At 41.1% G+C, this 14906-nt stretch overlaps 1 protein-coding gene across 2 annotated transcripts in view; it reads left to right on the top strand.

Moving 5' to 3' along the window:
- Window positions 1–14906, top strand: part of gse1b (Gse1 coiled-coil protein b) — a 180628-nt gene that overhangs the window by 161042 nt on the left and 4680 nt on the right. Inside the window, exons 5-15 of one of the 2 annotated variants that reach the window (XM_044137379.1) lie at window positions 5231–5397; window positions 5684–5884; window positions 7232–7399; window positions 7518–7648; window positions 7679–7834; window positions 8994–9324; window positions 10567–11210; window positions 12086–12198; window positions 12295–12565; window positions 13495–13608; window positions 13800–14174. In XM_044137379.1, coding sequence (XP_043993314.1) covers window positions 5231–5397; window positions 5684–5884; window positions 7232–7399; window positions 7518–7648; window positions 7679–7834; window positions 8994–9324; window positions 10567–11210; window positions 12086–12198; window positions 12295–12565; window positions 13495–13608; window positions 13800–14174 — 2671 coding nt within the window. Of the gene's footprint in view, window positions 1–5230; window positions 5398–5683; window positions 5885–7231; window positions 7400–7517; window positions 7835–8993; window positions 9325–10566; window positions 11211–12085; window positions 12199–12294; window positions 12566–13494; window positions 13609–13799; window positions 14175–14906 lie in introns of both variants that reach the window. The other variant, XM_044137368.1, reaches the window with a different exon arrangement.

The following is a 14906-nucleotide window of genomic DNA, read 5'->3' on the forward strand; positions in this document are numbered from 1 at the left end:
GCTGTTTGCTTTGATAAGAAGTGGATTATGGATTATGGCTGCACTTTAAGGCTTCTTATCTCAGCTCGGGGCTAATGGTTAAGGCCAAGTGCACGGTCATGAACAGCACTCAACAACATGCGGAAATTCTCTGAGACATTTAGATGATTCCCTGGGGACAGACAAAAGAGGGACAGTTAGCGCTGGGCAAAGAGGTCAGTTAACAGCAATTCACAGTGTTTGGGCCATTGTCCTCTCCCCTGAATACCAATCTGAACCTTGCAATCTGCAACCACAGCTTTGTCAAAGTGACCTGTCTGCAGTTCAAGGGTCAGTCAGTGCAAGGAGGTGCCGGATGAATGAAGCTGTCATTAGGAAAAAAATCATAATGTTTGCCATTCTTGCAACAAAGCAGCTTCACATAGGAGTAGGAAAAAATATATCATCAAAAGCTCCCATCATACCTTAAGCAGTGTATGCACTGCTTATGTTTCCGAACCGTATGCATATGTGTGTGCTTTGATTGGCTGTGATGGCTGTGATTGTATATCTTAGAGGTCACACTGAAACTGAAGAGGTCAGGACACTGGGTTTGCGCTATCCCCAAAAGCAGTTGAAGGCCACGTTGCCAAAGAATGAGGAGGTTAAGGGAGGTGATAGTGGCAAGAGGTTAGGCTAAGAGGTCAAAGGTTGGGGTTGAACAGCAGGGGAGATGCATCGTGAAAGCCGGCATCATGGCATCTATGACATTTTTGCTGCAACCATTAAGTGAACCTCAGGACTATAAAAGCACACATCACAAAAATATTTTTTCACAAAAAAGATGGTGTATCAGGCTTTTTTAATACAGGGTAGCACTCTATGGTTACAGAAAGACGAAATGGTCTCATTCAGAGGCACAAGTGTGTTTTCTGCATCCCTTGTAAAGTGTCTGATAAAAACATTTTTTTTTCTGCGGGCAAAAATGTTTGTGTCCTCTTTTGTGCAATAGAAGGGTATTTTAGGATCTCTTGCTGAGATACGAGTCTTTCAGAGGTGGGGGTGACAGGCAGTGCAGTGAAGTAGGGAGGCCTTGGTGCGTTGGCATTTTGCTTTAATGACTGCGGGAGTCTGCTCCCGCTGCTGCCTGTAATTGCTTTATAATTGGCAATTTGGATTCATGGCTCCATCTGAGAGGCATAAACGAGCACTCTACAATGCGCGGGGTCTCCCACCCTCGCTGAGGGTTACAGGGGCCTAGATTGCACGGAGGAAGAAGGTTGTTAATGGATGTGTCTTTGGAGTTTGAGTGCTTGTGTTTGTTAGTTAGTGTGTGCAAAGTGATGGACTACTGGTAAAGAGTGCATTTTCAATAAGAAAGAGCTCAAATGGTATGACTAGTTGGAAGTATAGGTGCCTGAGTGAATAAGTGCTGTGGGCCTTACCAAAGGTCTGACCTGTTAGACCTACGCCTTTGCATACCCTTCTGACTGTGTATCTACATGCATTCAGCAGAATCCCAAGGACCAAGGTCAGGAAACGGAGATGAACATAGTCTCAAAACTGTATTGTAAGGAGATATTATAACTAGGCATTGGTCAGTTGTTTGAATCATGGTATACCAAGGTGTTTAAAGTGGATGCATATACAAAGTATAGAGAAATGCTGATGGATGCTCAGTATAAGGGATTGTCACAATGTTTATGACTCGATGCAATCAGCTGTTTGCTGTCTGCACATTCCTGCAAGAGGAATTTCTGCAAAGATAGTGACTTAATATAGTTTCCTAGTGTTCCTTAAGCAAAGTTTTACTAATGACCATGATAATGACCACTGCTTTAATTAAGTAAAATGCTTTAAAACTACTTTATCAGTGAATTGGTGCATTACAAAGAAACTGAACTAAAATGTATGTATTTAATGCAGGACTTCATGCCCCCACCTGTTGCTGTGCACTGACAATCAACTGGGTGAGAAAAGGTTCTTAAACAGTTTCTCTGTTTATAAGCAAGACAAATTTGTCTGTTTGAAAAATATTTTCCATTGCAAAAAAGACAGTGTGACAGTGTAACATAAATGTCACTCTAATTAATATAGGCTATTTTAAAACTGCAGGTAGGCTGCAACCGATGTGACTAACATAGACCACAAAGCCCAGATAATTAACCAGGTAATATAATTTTGTTATAAATAATACTAAAATTAATGCTATTTTTACAGCAGGAGGATTGTATGTTCTCTGTTTAAAACATTTAGCATTGTGTTGAGATTTTTCAAAAAATTTTGTTTAAACACTGTTATATTGTGAAAATCTTAGAACAATGCTTTGTTGTAAAATCACATTTTGTTTCCATCTTCCATGAATGATTGATTGGCTCACTTCTAGTGGCCAAATAGGTTGTAAAACAAGGAACCAGCTAATATGCTTAATTATTGCTGTTACATCTTCTGATAAGATTTGTGTGAAAATAGTTGAAAAGGAACACTTGATTCAATTTCAGTGAAAATTTGTGTCTGGAAATTGGACCAGTTCACAGTAATTGCATCACAGCTGTGGTGGTGAAGAGATGCCTCTGTGACGCACTCACAGTGTCTGATGTGGAACACAGTTCAACGTTTTCATACCAATTGCTGGTTAACAGATAGTCTGAGGTCATCTACAAAATGGCTTCATTAGCAGTGGAACTTAGGATGTTAATTCATGTTTGCTATGATCTGGGTGGATTCAAATTAATGATAGTTAATAAATAGTGTATATGTGACAAGAATGAGGCAAAAAATAAGTAATGTCATAGATGGGTAGGTGTTTCCTTAGCATAAATTTGAATAATAGTTTCAGTGATGTAAAAAAAAAAAAGCTATCAGCTCACTCAGATCTATGAATTGCAGCCTCATCTGTGTCTAAAGTACAACTTGTTTACAAGGCACAGTCCATTAGGTATGGGTCAGTATGTAATTCTGACACTTAGATAATCTTCAGTTGACGGAACATTTTATTGGGCATGCCAACAAAGAAAAATGTATAATCAACATATTTCAGCTAAAAAATATTCCTGCTGCTGCAAAATATTCTCACATATTTACTAATGCATAAAGCTTTCCAATATATTGATTTGCAGTCATTACTTCTACCCGAGTGTGTGCATTATTACAATTGCAAAAGAGCGCTTTGATGTAATATTTGGGAGACTCAGTAATTTCTACTGTCATGTATTAAAGTGCTACTTTCAGGTACTTTAAACCGCAATTGTTTATGGTTTTGAAGCCATAACTTCAGTGCTAAATACAGGGAAATAGAGCTAAAAATAGAGGGAAACACTGTACATTGTTGCATAATTTAAGGTGCAAAATTTGGTTTATAATTTGATATGATTTACTTTTGAACTTCTCATTTATCATGGCATAAAGTTGAATGACGTTTTTGTGCATTTACTGCTTTGTGGTTTGCAGAGTCATATTCTACTCAGTTCACTTTTTCTCTAACTGCTCCTAAATGTTTCTTGCATGTCTGTGTAATCAGTCTACTGTCTGATCATTCTTTTGGTAAACCAGTGTAGCGTAAAACATCAGCGATAAATGTTCTGCTCATTGGTGATCAAGGTGTAAAGTAGTCATCATAATATTTGCACTCTCTCTGTTACAGCTAACAAAATCTGTCTTACACAGACCTTGATGTCTATCAGACTGGGCAAAAATAATTGCCTTTTAATAGTCCATTCATAAGAAAAGACAAATTGGCACCAAAAATATTGCCATATTTAATCAAACTTTGGAATTGGCAAGATATACGATACAGTTTTAATCTTTTGGCATGATTGAATCAAAAAGTGAAGAATAACTGAAACTTTTGCCAAATCCGTAACTATTGGGTGTTTTCAGTTCTTGTCAAGTTTGTTGTACTTATCTGCTTCTTCAGACACAATACCAGTCTGAATATTGTAGGACTGGATAAAGTATCCATAAACTGCTGATACCGACATATTTTGACATATGTATCCCTCTTTTCCACATGGCTGCTGAGGCCCTCGACGGACGTCCACCTTCTCCCACTGCTCATAAAGCTTTTTAAAAGGGATTGGGCTGGGGTCGAGGAGACTGTGCTTGCTTTGGGGGGGAATAAAGTACCACGTTGTTTAGTGGAGCGCAGCAAACTGCTTGGAGTAAATAGCTGCATTAGACTACTGGAAAGGGCGAGAGGGGCCTTAAACAAAGGGTCATGTTAGGAATCTGACCATTAGAGGCATTTAAGATTGGATGTTGGCGCATCAGTGTCAGCCTGGGTCAGTAGCTGTGGAGTTAATGGTTCAGTAAATGGGATTTGTTTTATCAGAGGCAGTGGTGAGAGAGGCGGCAGTACTGCTGTAAGGTCTTCTACTCCAAGGGAACCCAGAGGTTAATTTAGTGGGTTCAGGAACTGCCAACTCCTCCTGCTCACTGTCTTTATGGCCTCATCTTGTTTTTCCCTGTCTCCCCTCTTTCTCCTCCTACTTGTTCTCTTGCCAATTTTAAGTCTGGTTTTGCGAGATGTCTGATAAATGCTCCTTCTTTCCCAGGAAAACCTTGACAGTACGTCCTCCTTTGAGTAATTTCTTTGTAGAACTCAGAAGGAGTGTAAAAATCTCTCCTCTGCTCTTGCGTTTGTAGGCCGAGGAAAACCAAAGCTTCAGAAAACGCACTCCCACTCCCTCAGCGGGATGTCTTTTGTAGCTCTGAAACGGTGTGTGCGCTTGCTGAGTGTTATTGTGTGTTTGTTGTGGGATTGAAGAAGTGAGACAACGCTTGCTGCCAAAAGGAAAGGAAGAAGGGATGGAGGTGAAGGAAAAGAAAGAAACAGGAACAGAGGCACAGGGATTAAGCTTTTTGGACTTTGTTGTGAATACAACCACAGACTCATACTCTCTTTATCTCAGATCAGTCATGATCATTTGCAACATCACCGTTCTCATCGATCATACAGATGTCAGCTCTTGTTTACATTTAGTGAAAAAAAAAGCTATTCTTTTCTTTGCCTCTATCCTCTTGCTTCTACTCTTTTACATTCGCTATTAGAAATGTTAAGCCGTCTGTTTTTAACAGAGGGTGCTGTGTAAGAAATGTTCTAAAAGTGCCTGAGGTAAGCAGACTGGATGAGGGAGACTGCCACTCCATAAACAGGCCTATTATTTCTTCTATCTCCCCTCTCAAAAGGCTGGCTCCATGAGCTGTGACAACCATGACGGTCACAGGTCCCAGCGAACAATGACCAAGATTCTTTCCCTGTATCTCTCTGCAGGCTGACTCGGGGTCCCGTGGGGCCAGCAGGGAACGTCTGACTGTAGAGGGGACCTTCTCCCAGGAAAAAGGTGGCCCCTCGGTCCCTGCTCACCTCCTGGGAAACCCCTATGCCTTTGGTCTCACCCCTGGTGCTGTCATGCAGGATTCACGGTTTCCGCCCCTTAAGTAAGCAAATAATTTTTCTCACCTTTATCAAATTGCTAAATCTGTGTTTAGTTTTATTACAGGAAGTCGCCGCTCACTTGGATGTTGTGATCAATACCGTTTCTGATATCAGACTCTCTGGAATAAGCAACTACAGCACACATTCATCTTTTTGACATTAGTGCTGAAAGCAATTAGTTTACGTCGTTTCTTATTGAATCCTGATGAATTTGCACAATTATAAACGGAGAATAAAACAAACTATATTTTTCCTGCTGTGCCTTGCTCCTCCACCCGCCCCCTCCAGCCTGCCCAGACAGTTGTCTAATGCGGTGCCACCTGGTGCCATACCAGAGGAGTACCTCCGGAGTTTTCGGCCCTACGCCACAACCGAGGATTCCCTGAGGATGCAGTCTCTGCCCCTTGGCCTGGACCCTGCAGCAGCAGCGGCTGCAGCCGCCTACTACCACCCCAGCTATCTGCCCCACCCCTCATTCACGCCGTACAGGTCAGCATCTTATTTAATCCTTTTGTTGACTTTGCAGTTTCTCTCTGATTATTTATTGTGCAAAATTATTGATCAATATGTGTGTGTTGGTGCACGAATTATGAGCCTGCATACTCAGTGGCAGTGGTAATGCAAGCTACATTAAACTTGAACACAAACTGCTGTATTCAGTCATGCAAACAAGCAAGTGAAGACTGAAAAACTCCATTCTGGTACTGAGCCGTATGGTACAGGTACAGAGTTCAAAATGATATATACAGTATATAATCACCTTCACTGGACAAGCTGATGCTAAAAGGATGGTGTTGAATATTTCTGGGTTTGCATTATCAAAATGCACTTAGGGTGAAGAAACATATCAATTAAGACTGTGTGCATTGTATTTAGATACTTTCCTTACCCAGATGCCATAAGCAACATTAAGACATAAATAGTTGTTTTACTACCAATGTATGTTTGAAGGTTTGTATTAAAGGAATGTCATAAAATAATTTGCTTAGTTTTTTGTTTTTTTAAATTAATAAACAAGGTGTTAATTTTTCTTAAATATTTTATTTGAATTTTCTAAATGAATTCCTATTTAAAAGTTGCTCAGTATATCAAATCACTGCAATCAGTGCAATGAAGCATGTGCAATATTCCCAAAGACTGCCTGAAACCATTTTTCAGGATCACATTTAGAGTTCATTCACACTCTGTCATCCAGCAGTATATTTGTCTAGTGGCTTCTCTTCCTTTGGTGCCCATACCTGATATAAATTTTAGTGTGTGAGATGTGAAATCTCTGGAAAAGCTGCCGAAACATTTTGATTACAGAAATGAAACAGAACAGTGGAGAAAAAACTGGCGAATTGCAACGAATGTCATCATCGCAATCTTTATATAAAATGTTGTAATTGTGCATTTTTCCAAATCTTGTGCAGCAACACTTTTAAATGCATTTCCCTCATGATTGTGTGCATGCTGAGAAGGACTTCTCTTGCTTTAGGCTCTCTCACTGGCTGCATGCCCCTAGTCTGTCATCTAACATCATAGGACTGCAGTACCCATCACACACACTCCTCCATAATGGATTTAATGAGGGGTGGGCTGTGGATGTCACACACGTACACATAAGCTGTGCATCAACCTCCAGCGCTGTCTTTTCATGGTTCTTGTGTGGTGATGGAGCTTAGCTGACAGATACTGCTGCCTCCTGGAAAAGATGGAAGACCCAGGGAAGTCGCTTCTTTGGGAGAGGGAGGCAGACAGGTTAATGAAAGTAAAAGCTGCACTGTCACATCACATGAGGAGACTGACTGACGTTCTTTTTCTTTCCTTTTTTTTCTTGTAATCCTCGTATCCCAGGATGGATGACCCGTTCTGCCTCTCTGCTTTAAGGTCACCTTTCTATCCACTGCCAGCAGGGGGAGCTTTACCCCCCCTCCATCCTTCTGCTGTTCACATGCACCTACCTGGCGTCCGCTACCCTGGAGATTTTGCACACCCTTCATTATCAGCACTGCAGTCTGAGAGGTAAAGTCCCCCTTGGTAAATGCATAGAGTATATCTCAGCAGTATGTCACAATTACGTGTTGTCTTCTTCTAATTTTGCTGACATTGTTTTGTTTCCTTGTACAATTTGTATTTCCAGACTCCAGCTGGAAGATGAGCTGCGACAGCGTGAGAGGGAACGCGAACGAGAGCGCGAACGTGAAAAAGAAAGGGAGCGCGAGGCTGAGCGAGAGAAGGAGCGCGAGAGGGAACGCGAGCGGGAACGGGAGCGCGAGAGAGAGCGGGAGAAGGAAAAGGAGAGGGAGAAGGAGCTGGAGAGGCAGAAGGAAAGAGCTCTGAGAGAGAAGGAGCTGCAGGAGTCCAAGGCCATGGAGAACCACTATCTGGCTAAACTCCACTCCATGAGAGGACAGGAGGAACGAAGCAAGCCTGAGAGGCTGACCCCTAACCGGGCTGGTATGTCCATGCTCCTCGTGTCGCCTCCAAGAGCTGCAGTCATGTTGCTTATAAACACTGAAATAGCTTAAAACAAATGGAGATGCTGACCTCTGAACTGTTACTCAGACAAAACCAGCTCACAGATGGACTTATCATTTATAGTGAGGAAGAAAATTTTAAAAAATACATATTTTAGCAATTTCTTATTTTGTATGGATTTATTACTGAATAGTTAGGATCTCGCAAGCAAAAATATTGTTTTAAAAACAAAACTTACACATCAAGTAGGCCACTTCATACATCAATTACAATATAGAACATAACACTTGGACTGTACTAAATCACAGTTAGAAGGAAGCATTTATTGTTGCTGTCATGGTAGCAGCAGATGTTTTTTTTGCTGTAAAATGGAAGTTGTTTCTCTTGCCATATCCTCTGGATGACAGATTTCACAAAATTCTCAGCTAAGCACAATCTTACTTACTTAATGTTTTACCATTGGGTATATATGATCATATCACTTTGTACTTTTACTATATAAATAGGTTTGCTGGAATGAATCAGATTCATTTATACTGAATTTGGATTCATGGAGCTTGATATAAATTATATTTATTTGTTTTCAGATTACATTTGTAATTTAGTTCTACATAAATTAAACTGAGGAGTTAGGGAGTTTAACTAAAGAGTAAAAATAGTTGGAACAATTGCACCATCTGTTTTGGATTATTCTCACTAGATGACTCATTTCAATCAAATACCTATTTTTATCCGTTGCCCAAAATGAAATTGCTTGTTTTAAATGTTTGCTTAAGCAGACATAGTTTCCTCAAATTAGTGAGAACAAATATGTAACCCACAAATCTTTAAAGTGGCCTGATGATTATATTGATTTTGCTTCAACATTTTGAATTTTTATTTTCATTTCGGATGTGTTGGTTACTTTACAGGAATCCACGTGCCAATTATGCAAATGAGATGCATGGATAAATGACAAGCTAGCAAAATATGATGAACTCTATTTTTTTCTACTGATAAAAGATCATGACTGTGTAGCATGAGCAAAGCACACTTTATTAAATGAACTAAAAGAGATTATTAAGTAGTTGCTCTTTGTATGAAGCAACAGATCATACAAAATGCAAAATTTATATATTTCTTACTGTCCTTGCTGCAGAGAAACCCAAAGAGCCTGCTCTTCCAGCGCCCAAACCAGTACCACCTGGAATCCACCCATCAATGGTCCAACCCCATCATCACGTTTCCAGTCTGATCTCCAACCATGCCCTCTACATGGGCTCTGGCGCTGTGGGCACAGGACTCACTGCCTCAATGATCACGCAGAGGGCCAATGAGGAGGAGAGATGGTTGGCACGGCAACGCAGGCTGAGACAGGAGAAAGAGGATCGCCAGTCCCAGGTGTCTGAATTCCGCCAGCAGGTTCTGGAGCAGCATCTGGACCTGAGCCGGCCCGCTGACGTACCGGATCACAGAACAGACGCTCACAGGTGAGCTAACACTCTCAAGCCACATGCCGTGGCAGTGTCTTCCTGATTTCTTTCAGTGATTGCACAATTTTTTTTTCCCCTCTTATCTGATGAAAACAAAGCGTTCTGGGATCTGTTGCAACAAAACACACAAATAGTGAGATTTTCGTTCACTTCTGTCGGCCTGTAGGGAGAGTGATCGCTGTGTTCTGCAGTTCTAAATCCAGGCTGGCATTGAGTTTGGCTTAGGCAGTTCCAGGAAAAAGATGAACCATTTCTGGAACATGACATCTGCTCTACTTCCCTTTAGACTTCTTTCTAGTGCTGCAATGACGAAAAAACTGCTATGCATAGGAGCTGATGACGGTAGTATCATTGAATCTTTATAACTTCTGTTTATGAGCAGGATTTGATAAGGGTTTCAAACATGCAGGGAGTCAGACTACTTGGACACACACAAAGGCTAATCCTCTCAACCATACACAGGATTAGCCTGGTACCTACCTCTCATTGTGAGGGTGGCTGTGTTTGTGTTGCTCGTGATTCAGAGGTAAGGGTTGTGGTTAATGCTGGCAGGACTGGAGAGGCACACACGCACACACACGCATGCTATCAGTAACCCTTCAGTGTAATCACATAATCACAGCTCAAAGGCTGCAGATTGCAGATAAGACGCAGTTTGCTTATTCACATACGCCCAAACATAGTGTATAGATAATTAAACTAGTCATGCAGTGTGTGTAATACTTCCTCATTTTCATTTGAAAATATACTTGGAAAAAAATATCCATCAGCCAACTGTTCTTCCTTCTTGCCTCTTACCATTAATTTAGCAGCTCCATAGCAGTTCTTAGAACGGTTATAATTTGTTTGTTGTTTATAAAATATATTTGTTTTACCATTCATGTGTTGAGGTTTTCTTCTCTGGCACCTCATCAGGAGGACATTTCCACTGGCCTCTTCTTTCATACACAGCTCTCTGCTGTGCATGCCACACTACAAAGGCCTAGCAGATAAAAAAGCAGCCTGTGTGTTGGGAGGAAAGTGTGTGCCTTGGCCACATCCTCACTCTGCTCAGGGCTACTCTGTCTAGGTTTGATAACGTTGCAGTGCAGACACACTGACAGGGCTGAGAGGAAGCAGGCACAGCACATGGGCTCTGCTGTATGTCTCTGTTCTGTGTGTTTGATAGGAAATACTTTTTTGGGGAGAGAAATTGTGTTTTATTTATGCATTTAACGTCTTAAAATTTCCTGCCTGCAGGTCCATGCAAAACCACCACGAGCCAGGAAGCAGAGAACATCACCCCCACTTAGGCGCCCCTCCACCCCTCATCTCGCCCAAACCTCCGCAGCCCCCACGTGAACACCACCCGCCACCTCCAACCACCCTGTGGAACCCCGCCTCGCTCATAGAAACTGCCTCAGAATCCAGACGTAGCCACGAGCCCTCAGGGATGGGCCACTTTGAACTCAGTCGGGGCCCCCAGGGGCCCTCTAAATATGAAGATGGAACTCGAAGGAGAGACATGGCGGTGATTGAGAAATACCCCACTCACAGAACTCCTCTAGTACTCTCCGAGCACGGAACCTTCCTTGCTGATCTAGAGAAATCCACCCAGTCCCTCCTCAGCCAGCAGAGGGCGTCCATGTCTTTGCCGAGTCAGTACGAAATGGAGGGAAGCTTAAAAATCCATGCTGGACTGAAGAACCTGCAAGGACATCCGGTGCACAGCAGGCACGGACAAGGTCTTGGAATGGCGGCAGGAGCTGGGATCGGACCACTAACTGCTCAGGGGCTGGGCCCAGACACGGCGCTGATCTATGATGAGTTTCTGCAGCAGCACCGAAGGTCTGTCAGTAAGCTGGACCTGGAGGAGAAGAGGAGAAGGGAGGCCAGAGAGAAAGGTATTCATCACAGGAATAAGATCAGATGGACCCTGCTTGGAAGTAGAAGAGACTGGGATAAGATGAGCCATTTTTTAGATTTATGATCACACATCAAGGCAACCTTAGTTTGATCTCTAACTTACTTATATTGTGGATCCCTTCAAGCTATCAGAATGAATGAACAGATGGCTGTTTCGACAAACATAACATGTCCAATAAAGTTATCACACAGCATAAACACACGCTCATCAACTCATCCCCACCAATCATGCATCTCCTCCTACCATAAATAAGTCTGTCTTTCCCATCCTGTGCATTTTATTAGTTATACACAATTTATCAGGTTCAATAACTTTTTCTTCTTGTTGCAAATTACTGATAAACAACTATTTAGTAAAATAAAATAAAATAATTGTTTTATTGAGCTTTGGAAGCAAACATTGACATTTAGAAAGAAAGTACTAGAACTGAATCCTTGTTCCAGAATCATTGTTTCTTCCACTGGCACAACTTACCCCAAAGCCACCATTTCAACTTTTTCTGCCTACAGCTACTATGATATACTTTTATCTTTAGCTTATGACTTCGTGTTGTAGTAAGACACATTTTAAAATATGTATAATGGTCTAAACACAATTCTTAGAAAACTTATGATGCACTAAATGTTTTTTTTTTAGGTTTTTTTTGTAAAGTCCAGCAACTTTAACAGTGTGGTTCTTTGCTTCACAGACTCAACTATTTGGTCAAACGATCTGTTTTTATATCGTTTCCTAGTAACAAGGGGTCGCTCTGCTTACCTTTTGGCTCAACTTGCCCCAGTCTCCCCTACGTCTCATCTCATAGTCTGACATTTTTACAAGAGGCAGTAAAATATTGTGACACTGTTTCTACAGGTTACTACTATGAGCTGGATGACTCATATGATGAGAGTGATGAGGAGGAGGTGAGAGCCCATCTCAGGAGGGTAGCAGAGCAGCCCCCACTGAAACTAGATGACTCCACAGAGGTAAAATATGCTTTCTATTCTTTAACCTGGCAAATGAAAACACAAGTGATCATAGTACAACACTAAGTACGATCCGTGTGATTTGCTTCCATACAGAAATTAGAGTTTCTGACCATGTTTAGCCTGACCACCGTGAGCCGGCGTGACGAGCTCGTGCAGCAAAAGAGAAGGAAAAGGAGGAGAATGCTCAGGGAACGCAGCCCTTCACCTCCTGCTTCACAGTCCAAGCGCACTCCCCCACCCCCTCCTGCTCAGCTCAGCACACGCTTCACCCCGGAGGAAATGGACCGAGCACCAGAACTGGAGGACAAGAAGCGATTTCTCACCATGTTCAAACTCTCTCATGTCACCGTGCAGGAGAGAAAAGGTCAGTCTGTGGAGGAGTGACACTTATACAACTCTTTTTAGTTACCTTGTTATAATTAAAAATGAATCTAACAAGTATAAAATAGAGTGGCAGGATTTTTTTTCATTGGTCTTTTTCAAAATTGTTTGGCAAAAGTTTAAAAATAAAATAATGACAAAAATGAAATAAATTTGTGCAATTTATAAAAAAAGTTGATCTTAAATTAGTCAGGTAAACTGTACCTGTTTTGTTTTAGCTGTGCTTTTATATATTTTCAGAAATAGTTATTTTAGAGTTAAAAACACAGGACAAATTGATTCGGGTCATTAGCCTGACCCAAGAAATCTACATCAGTTTCTTTTGTTTTGTCTTGGGCATCTCATTTCAGCAGAACGATACCCATTTGGATCTTAAAAAGCAGAAGTCAGTTGCATTCTGTTCTGCAGTCTGCTGATGCTTCACTTCAGATGAGCTCTGTTGGGCTTATTTGCACTCCACTCTCATGAACCTGCTGACTCAAGCCTCAAAGGAAATTATAAAAGGGTCAAAAAATGATGTCAACTACATATCCCTACATTATATGCAACGTGTATTGAGCAGTGTGTGCACTATGACTAACTTTTGCTTTGCCCCAGTTAAATGGGAGGACTTTGCAAAAACGGTTTGCACACACATGTTTGACAAATTACAGTTCTAAGCCTTTTATTTATCAGCTTTTCTTTAATTGTTCCTTTGCATTCAAATGAAGAATTATCGTCAAAACCTTGCATTTTTTTTAAACTGTGTCCAAAATGTCTTTAAAAGCTTAAATGGTTTTGTTAAAGATGGTATACATGCCTGAACTAGGAGTTCAGGCTGAGTCTGTACAGTCACAGATTAGGCAGACTAACTATAGTGTAGCGGTAAATGAACATCACAGACATGAATAATGTTAAACTGTTTTCTTGCAGACAATGAAAGAGTGGTGGAACTGCTTCAAGCCATTAAAGAAAAAAGTGTGACCTTGGATACAATCAGACATGCACCTCATCCTCTGTGCAAGAGCCCTCCAGCACATGTTTCTGGTAAGATGCTTGTCACTGAATAATCACTCACTTTTACATCACTTAAGTATTTAAAAAAGTTTTTTCTACATATTTGAATAGCTTTAAATGTGAAGTATTCATGTACGGTAATAGTCTCTGAGTGCGGAGCCACAGACGTGATAATGTGGATCTTGACCTCATCTTGATAACATTTGCTGAAACAATTGCAGATCCAGCATTTAGTCAGCACTCCTCTGAATCTGAAGACCACCATAATGTCAGACAGCATACTCCTCCGTCACATTGCCCAGCATCCCCCAGTGGTCATCCAAAACCCGTTGGGGATACCTTGCGGCCAAAGGCGCCCCCGTCCCCAGCTGTCTACCCAGATAAGGCCCGGGGGCCCGGTGAGGGACCCATCCCGAAGAGGAACTCCAGCTTGCTCAACAGCTTGCGGCCGCCGCTCCCCCTGCAGGCTAAAGAGGGACTTCACAGCGTCAATGGCCGCACAAAACCTTGGGACAGCTTCACCCCGGAGGAATTCGCCCAGCAGTTCCATGAATCTGTTCTTCAGTCCACTCAAAAAGCTCTGCAGAAACACAAAGGTAACAAGCTTTGTGTGCGAAAGTAATTTTAATGCACAATGCCAGTTCAGTAAAAATCTGAGGCTTAATTTCATTTGCAATGGTCACTTTAATGACTGAACACTTAATTCAGCTGGAACCTAAAATATGAACATCATAAATTCTCACAGATTTGTAAACATACATGGTTTAATATTCTCATATTTCTAGTAATTTATCAACAATGTGCTATCGAAAACTAGTGTGTATGAATATAATATACAGTTTTTCTATAACAACAGATTAAAAGTCTAATAGTCTTCAAACATGTTTGGCTGCCTGAAGGTTTACAAAGTTATAAATTTAACTTTGTGCATCTATTTGACACGAGTCTCAAAATACATCAAAATATTAATGTTTCTGGTTTTCAGGTGTTTATTTCTGTGACAATATAATTTTAAGCTGAGAATTATTCTAATACCGGTACTTTGCCATTCTGATGGTTGCTGTAGTTGCAAAATGTTTAAAATTCTGAAATATTGTAACATTGCTGCTTAATGCTGCTAAAAAATAGCCAATAGCGATTTCAAATACAATACATTAACAACTTCAAACTAGTCGTAGTAATTATTTTGCCATTAAAAAATGTTAAGCCTTCAGTTTAAATGTGATAATACATGTTGTAGGATTCATATTTTACTGAAGTTATAGCTTTAAGCTTGAGTCTCAACAAAATGTTCAATAATGCTTTAAATATTTCTCAATATTTTGTGC

Source organism: Gambusia affinis, linkage group LG02 (genome assembly GCF_019740435.1).
Source record: "Gambusia affinis linkage group LG02, SWU_Gaff_1.0, whole genome shotgun sequence".
Lineage (NCBI taxonomy): Eukaryota > Metazoa > Chordata > Actinopteri > Cyprinodontiformes > Poeciliidae > Gambusia > Gambusia affinis.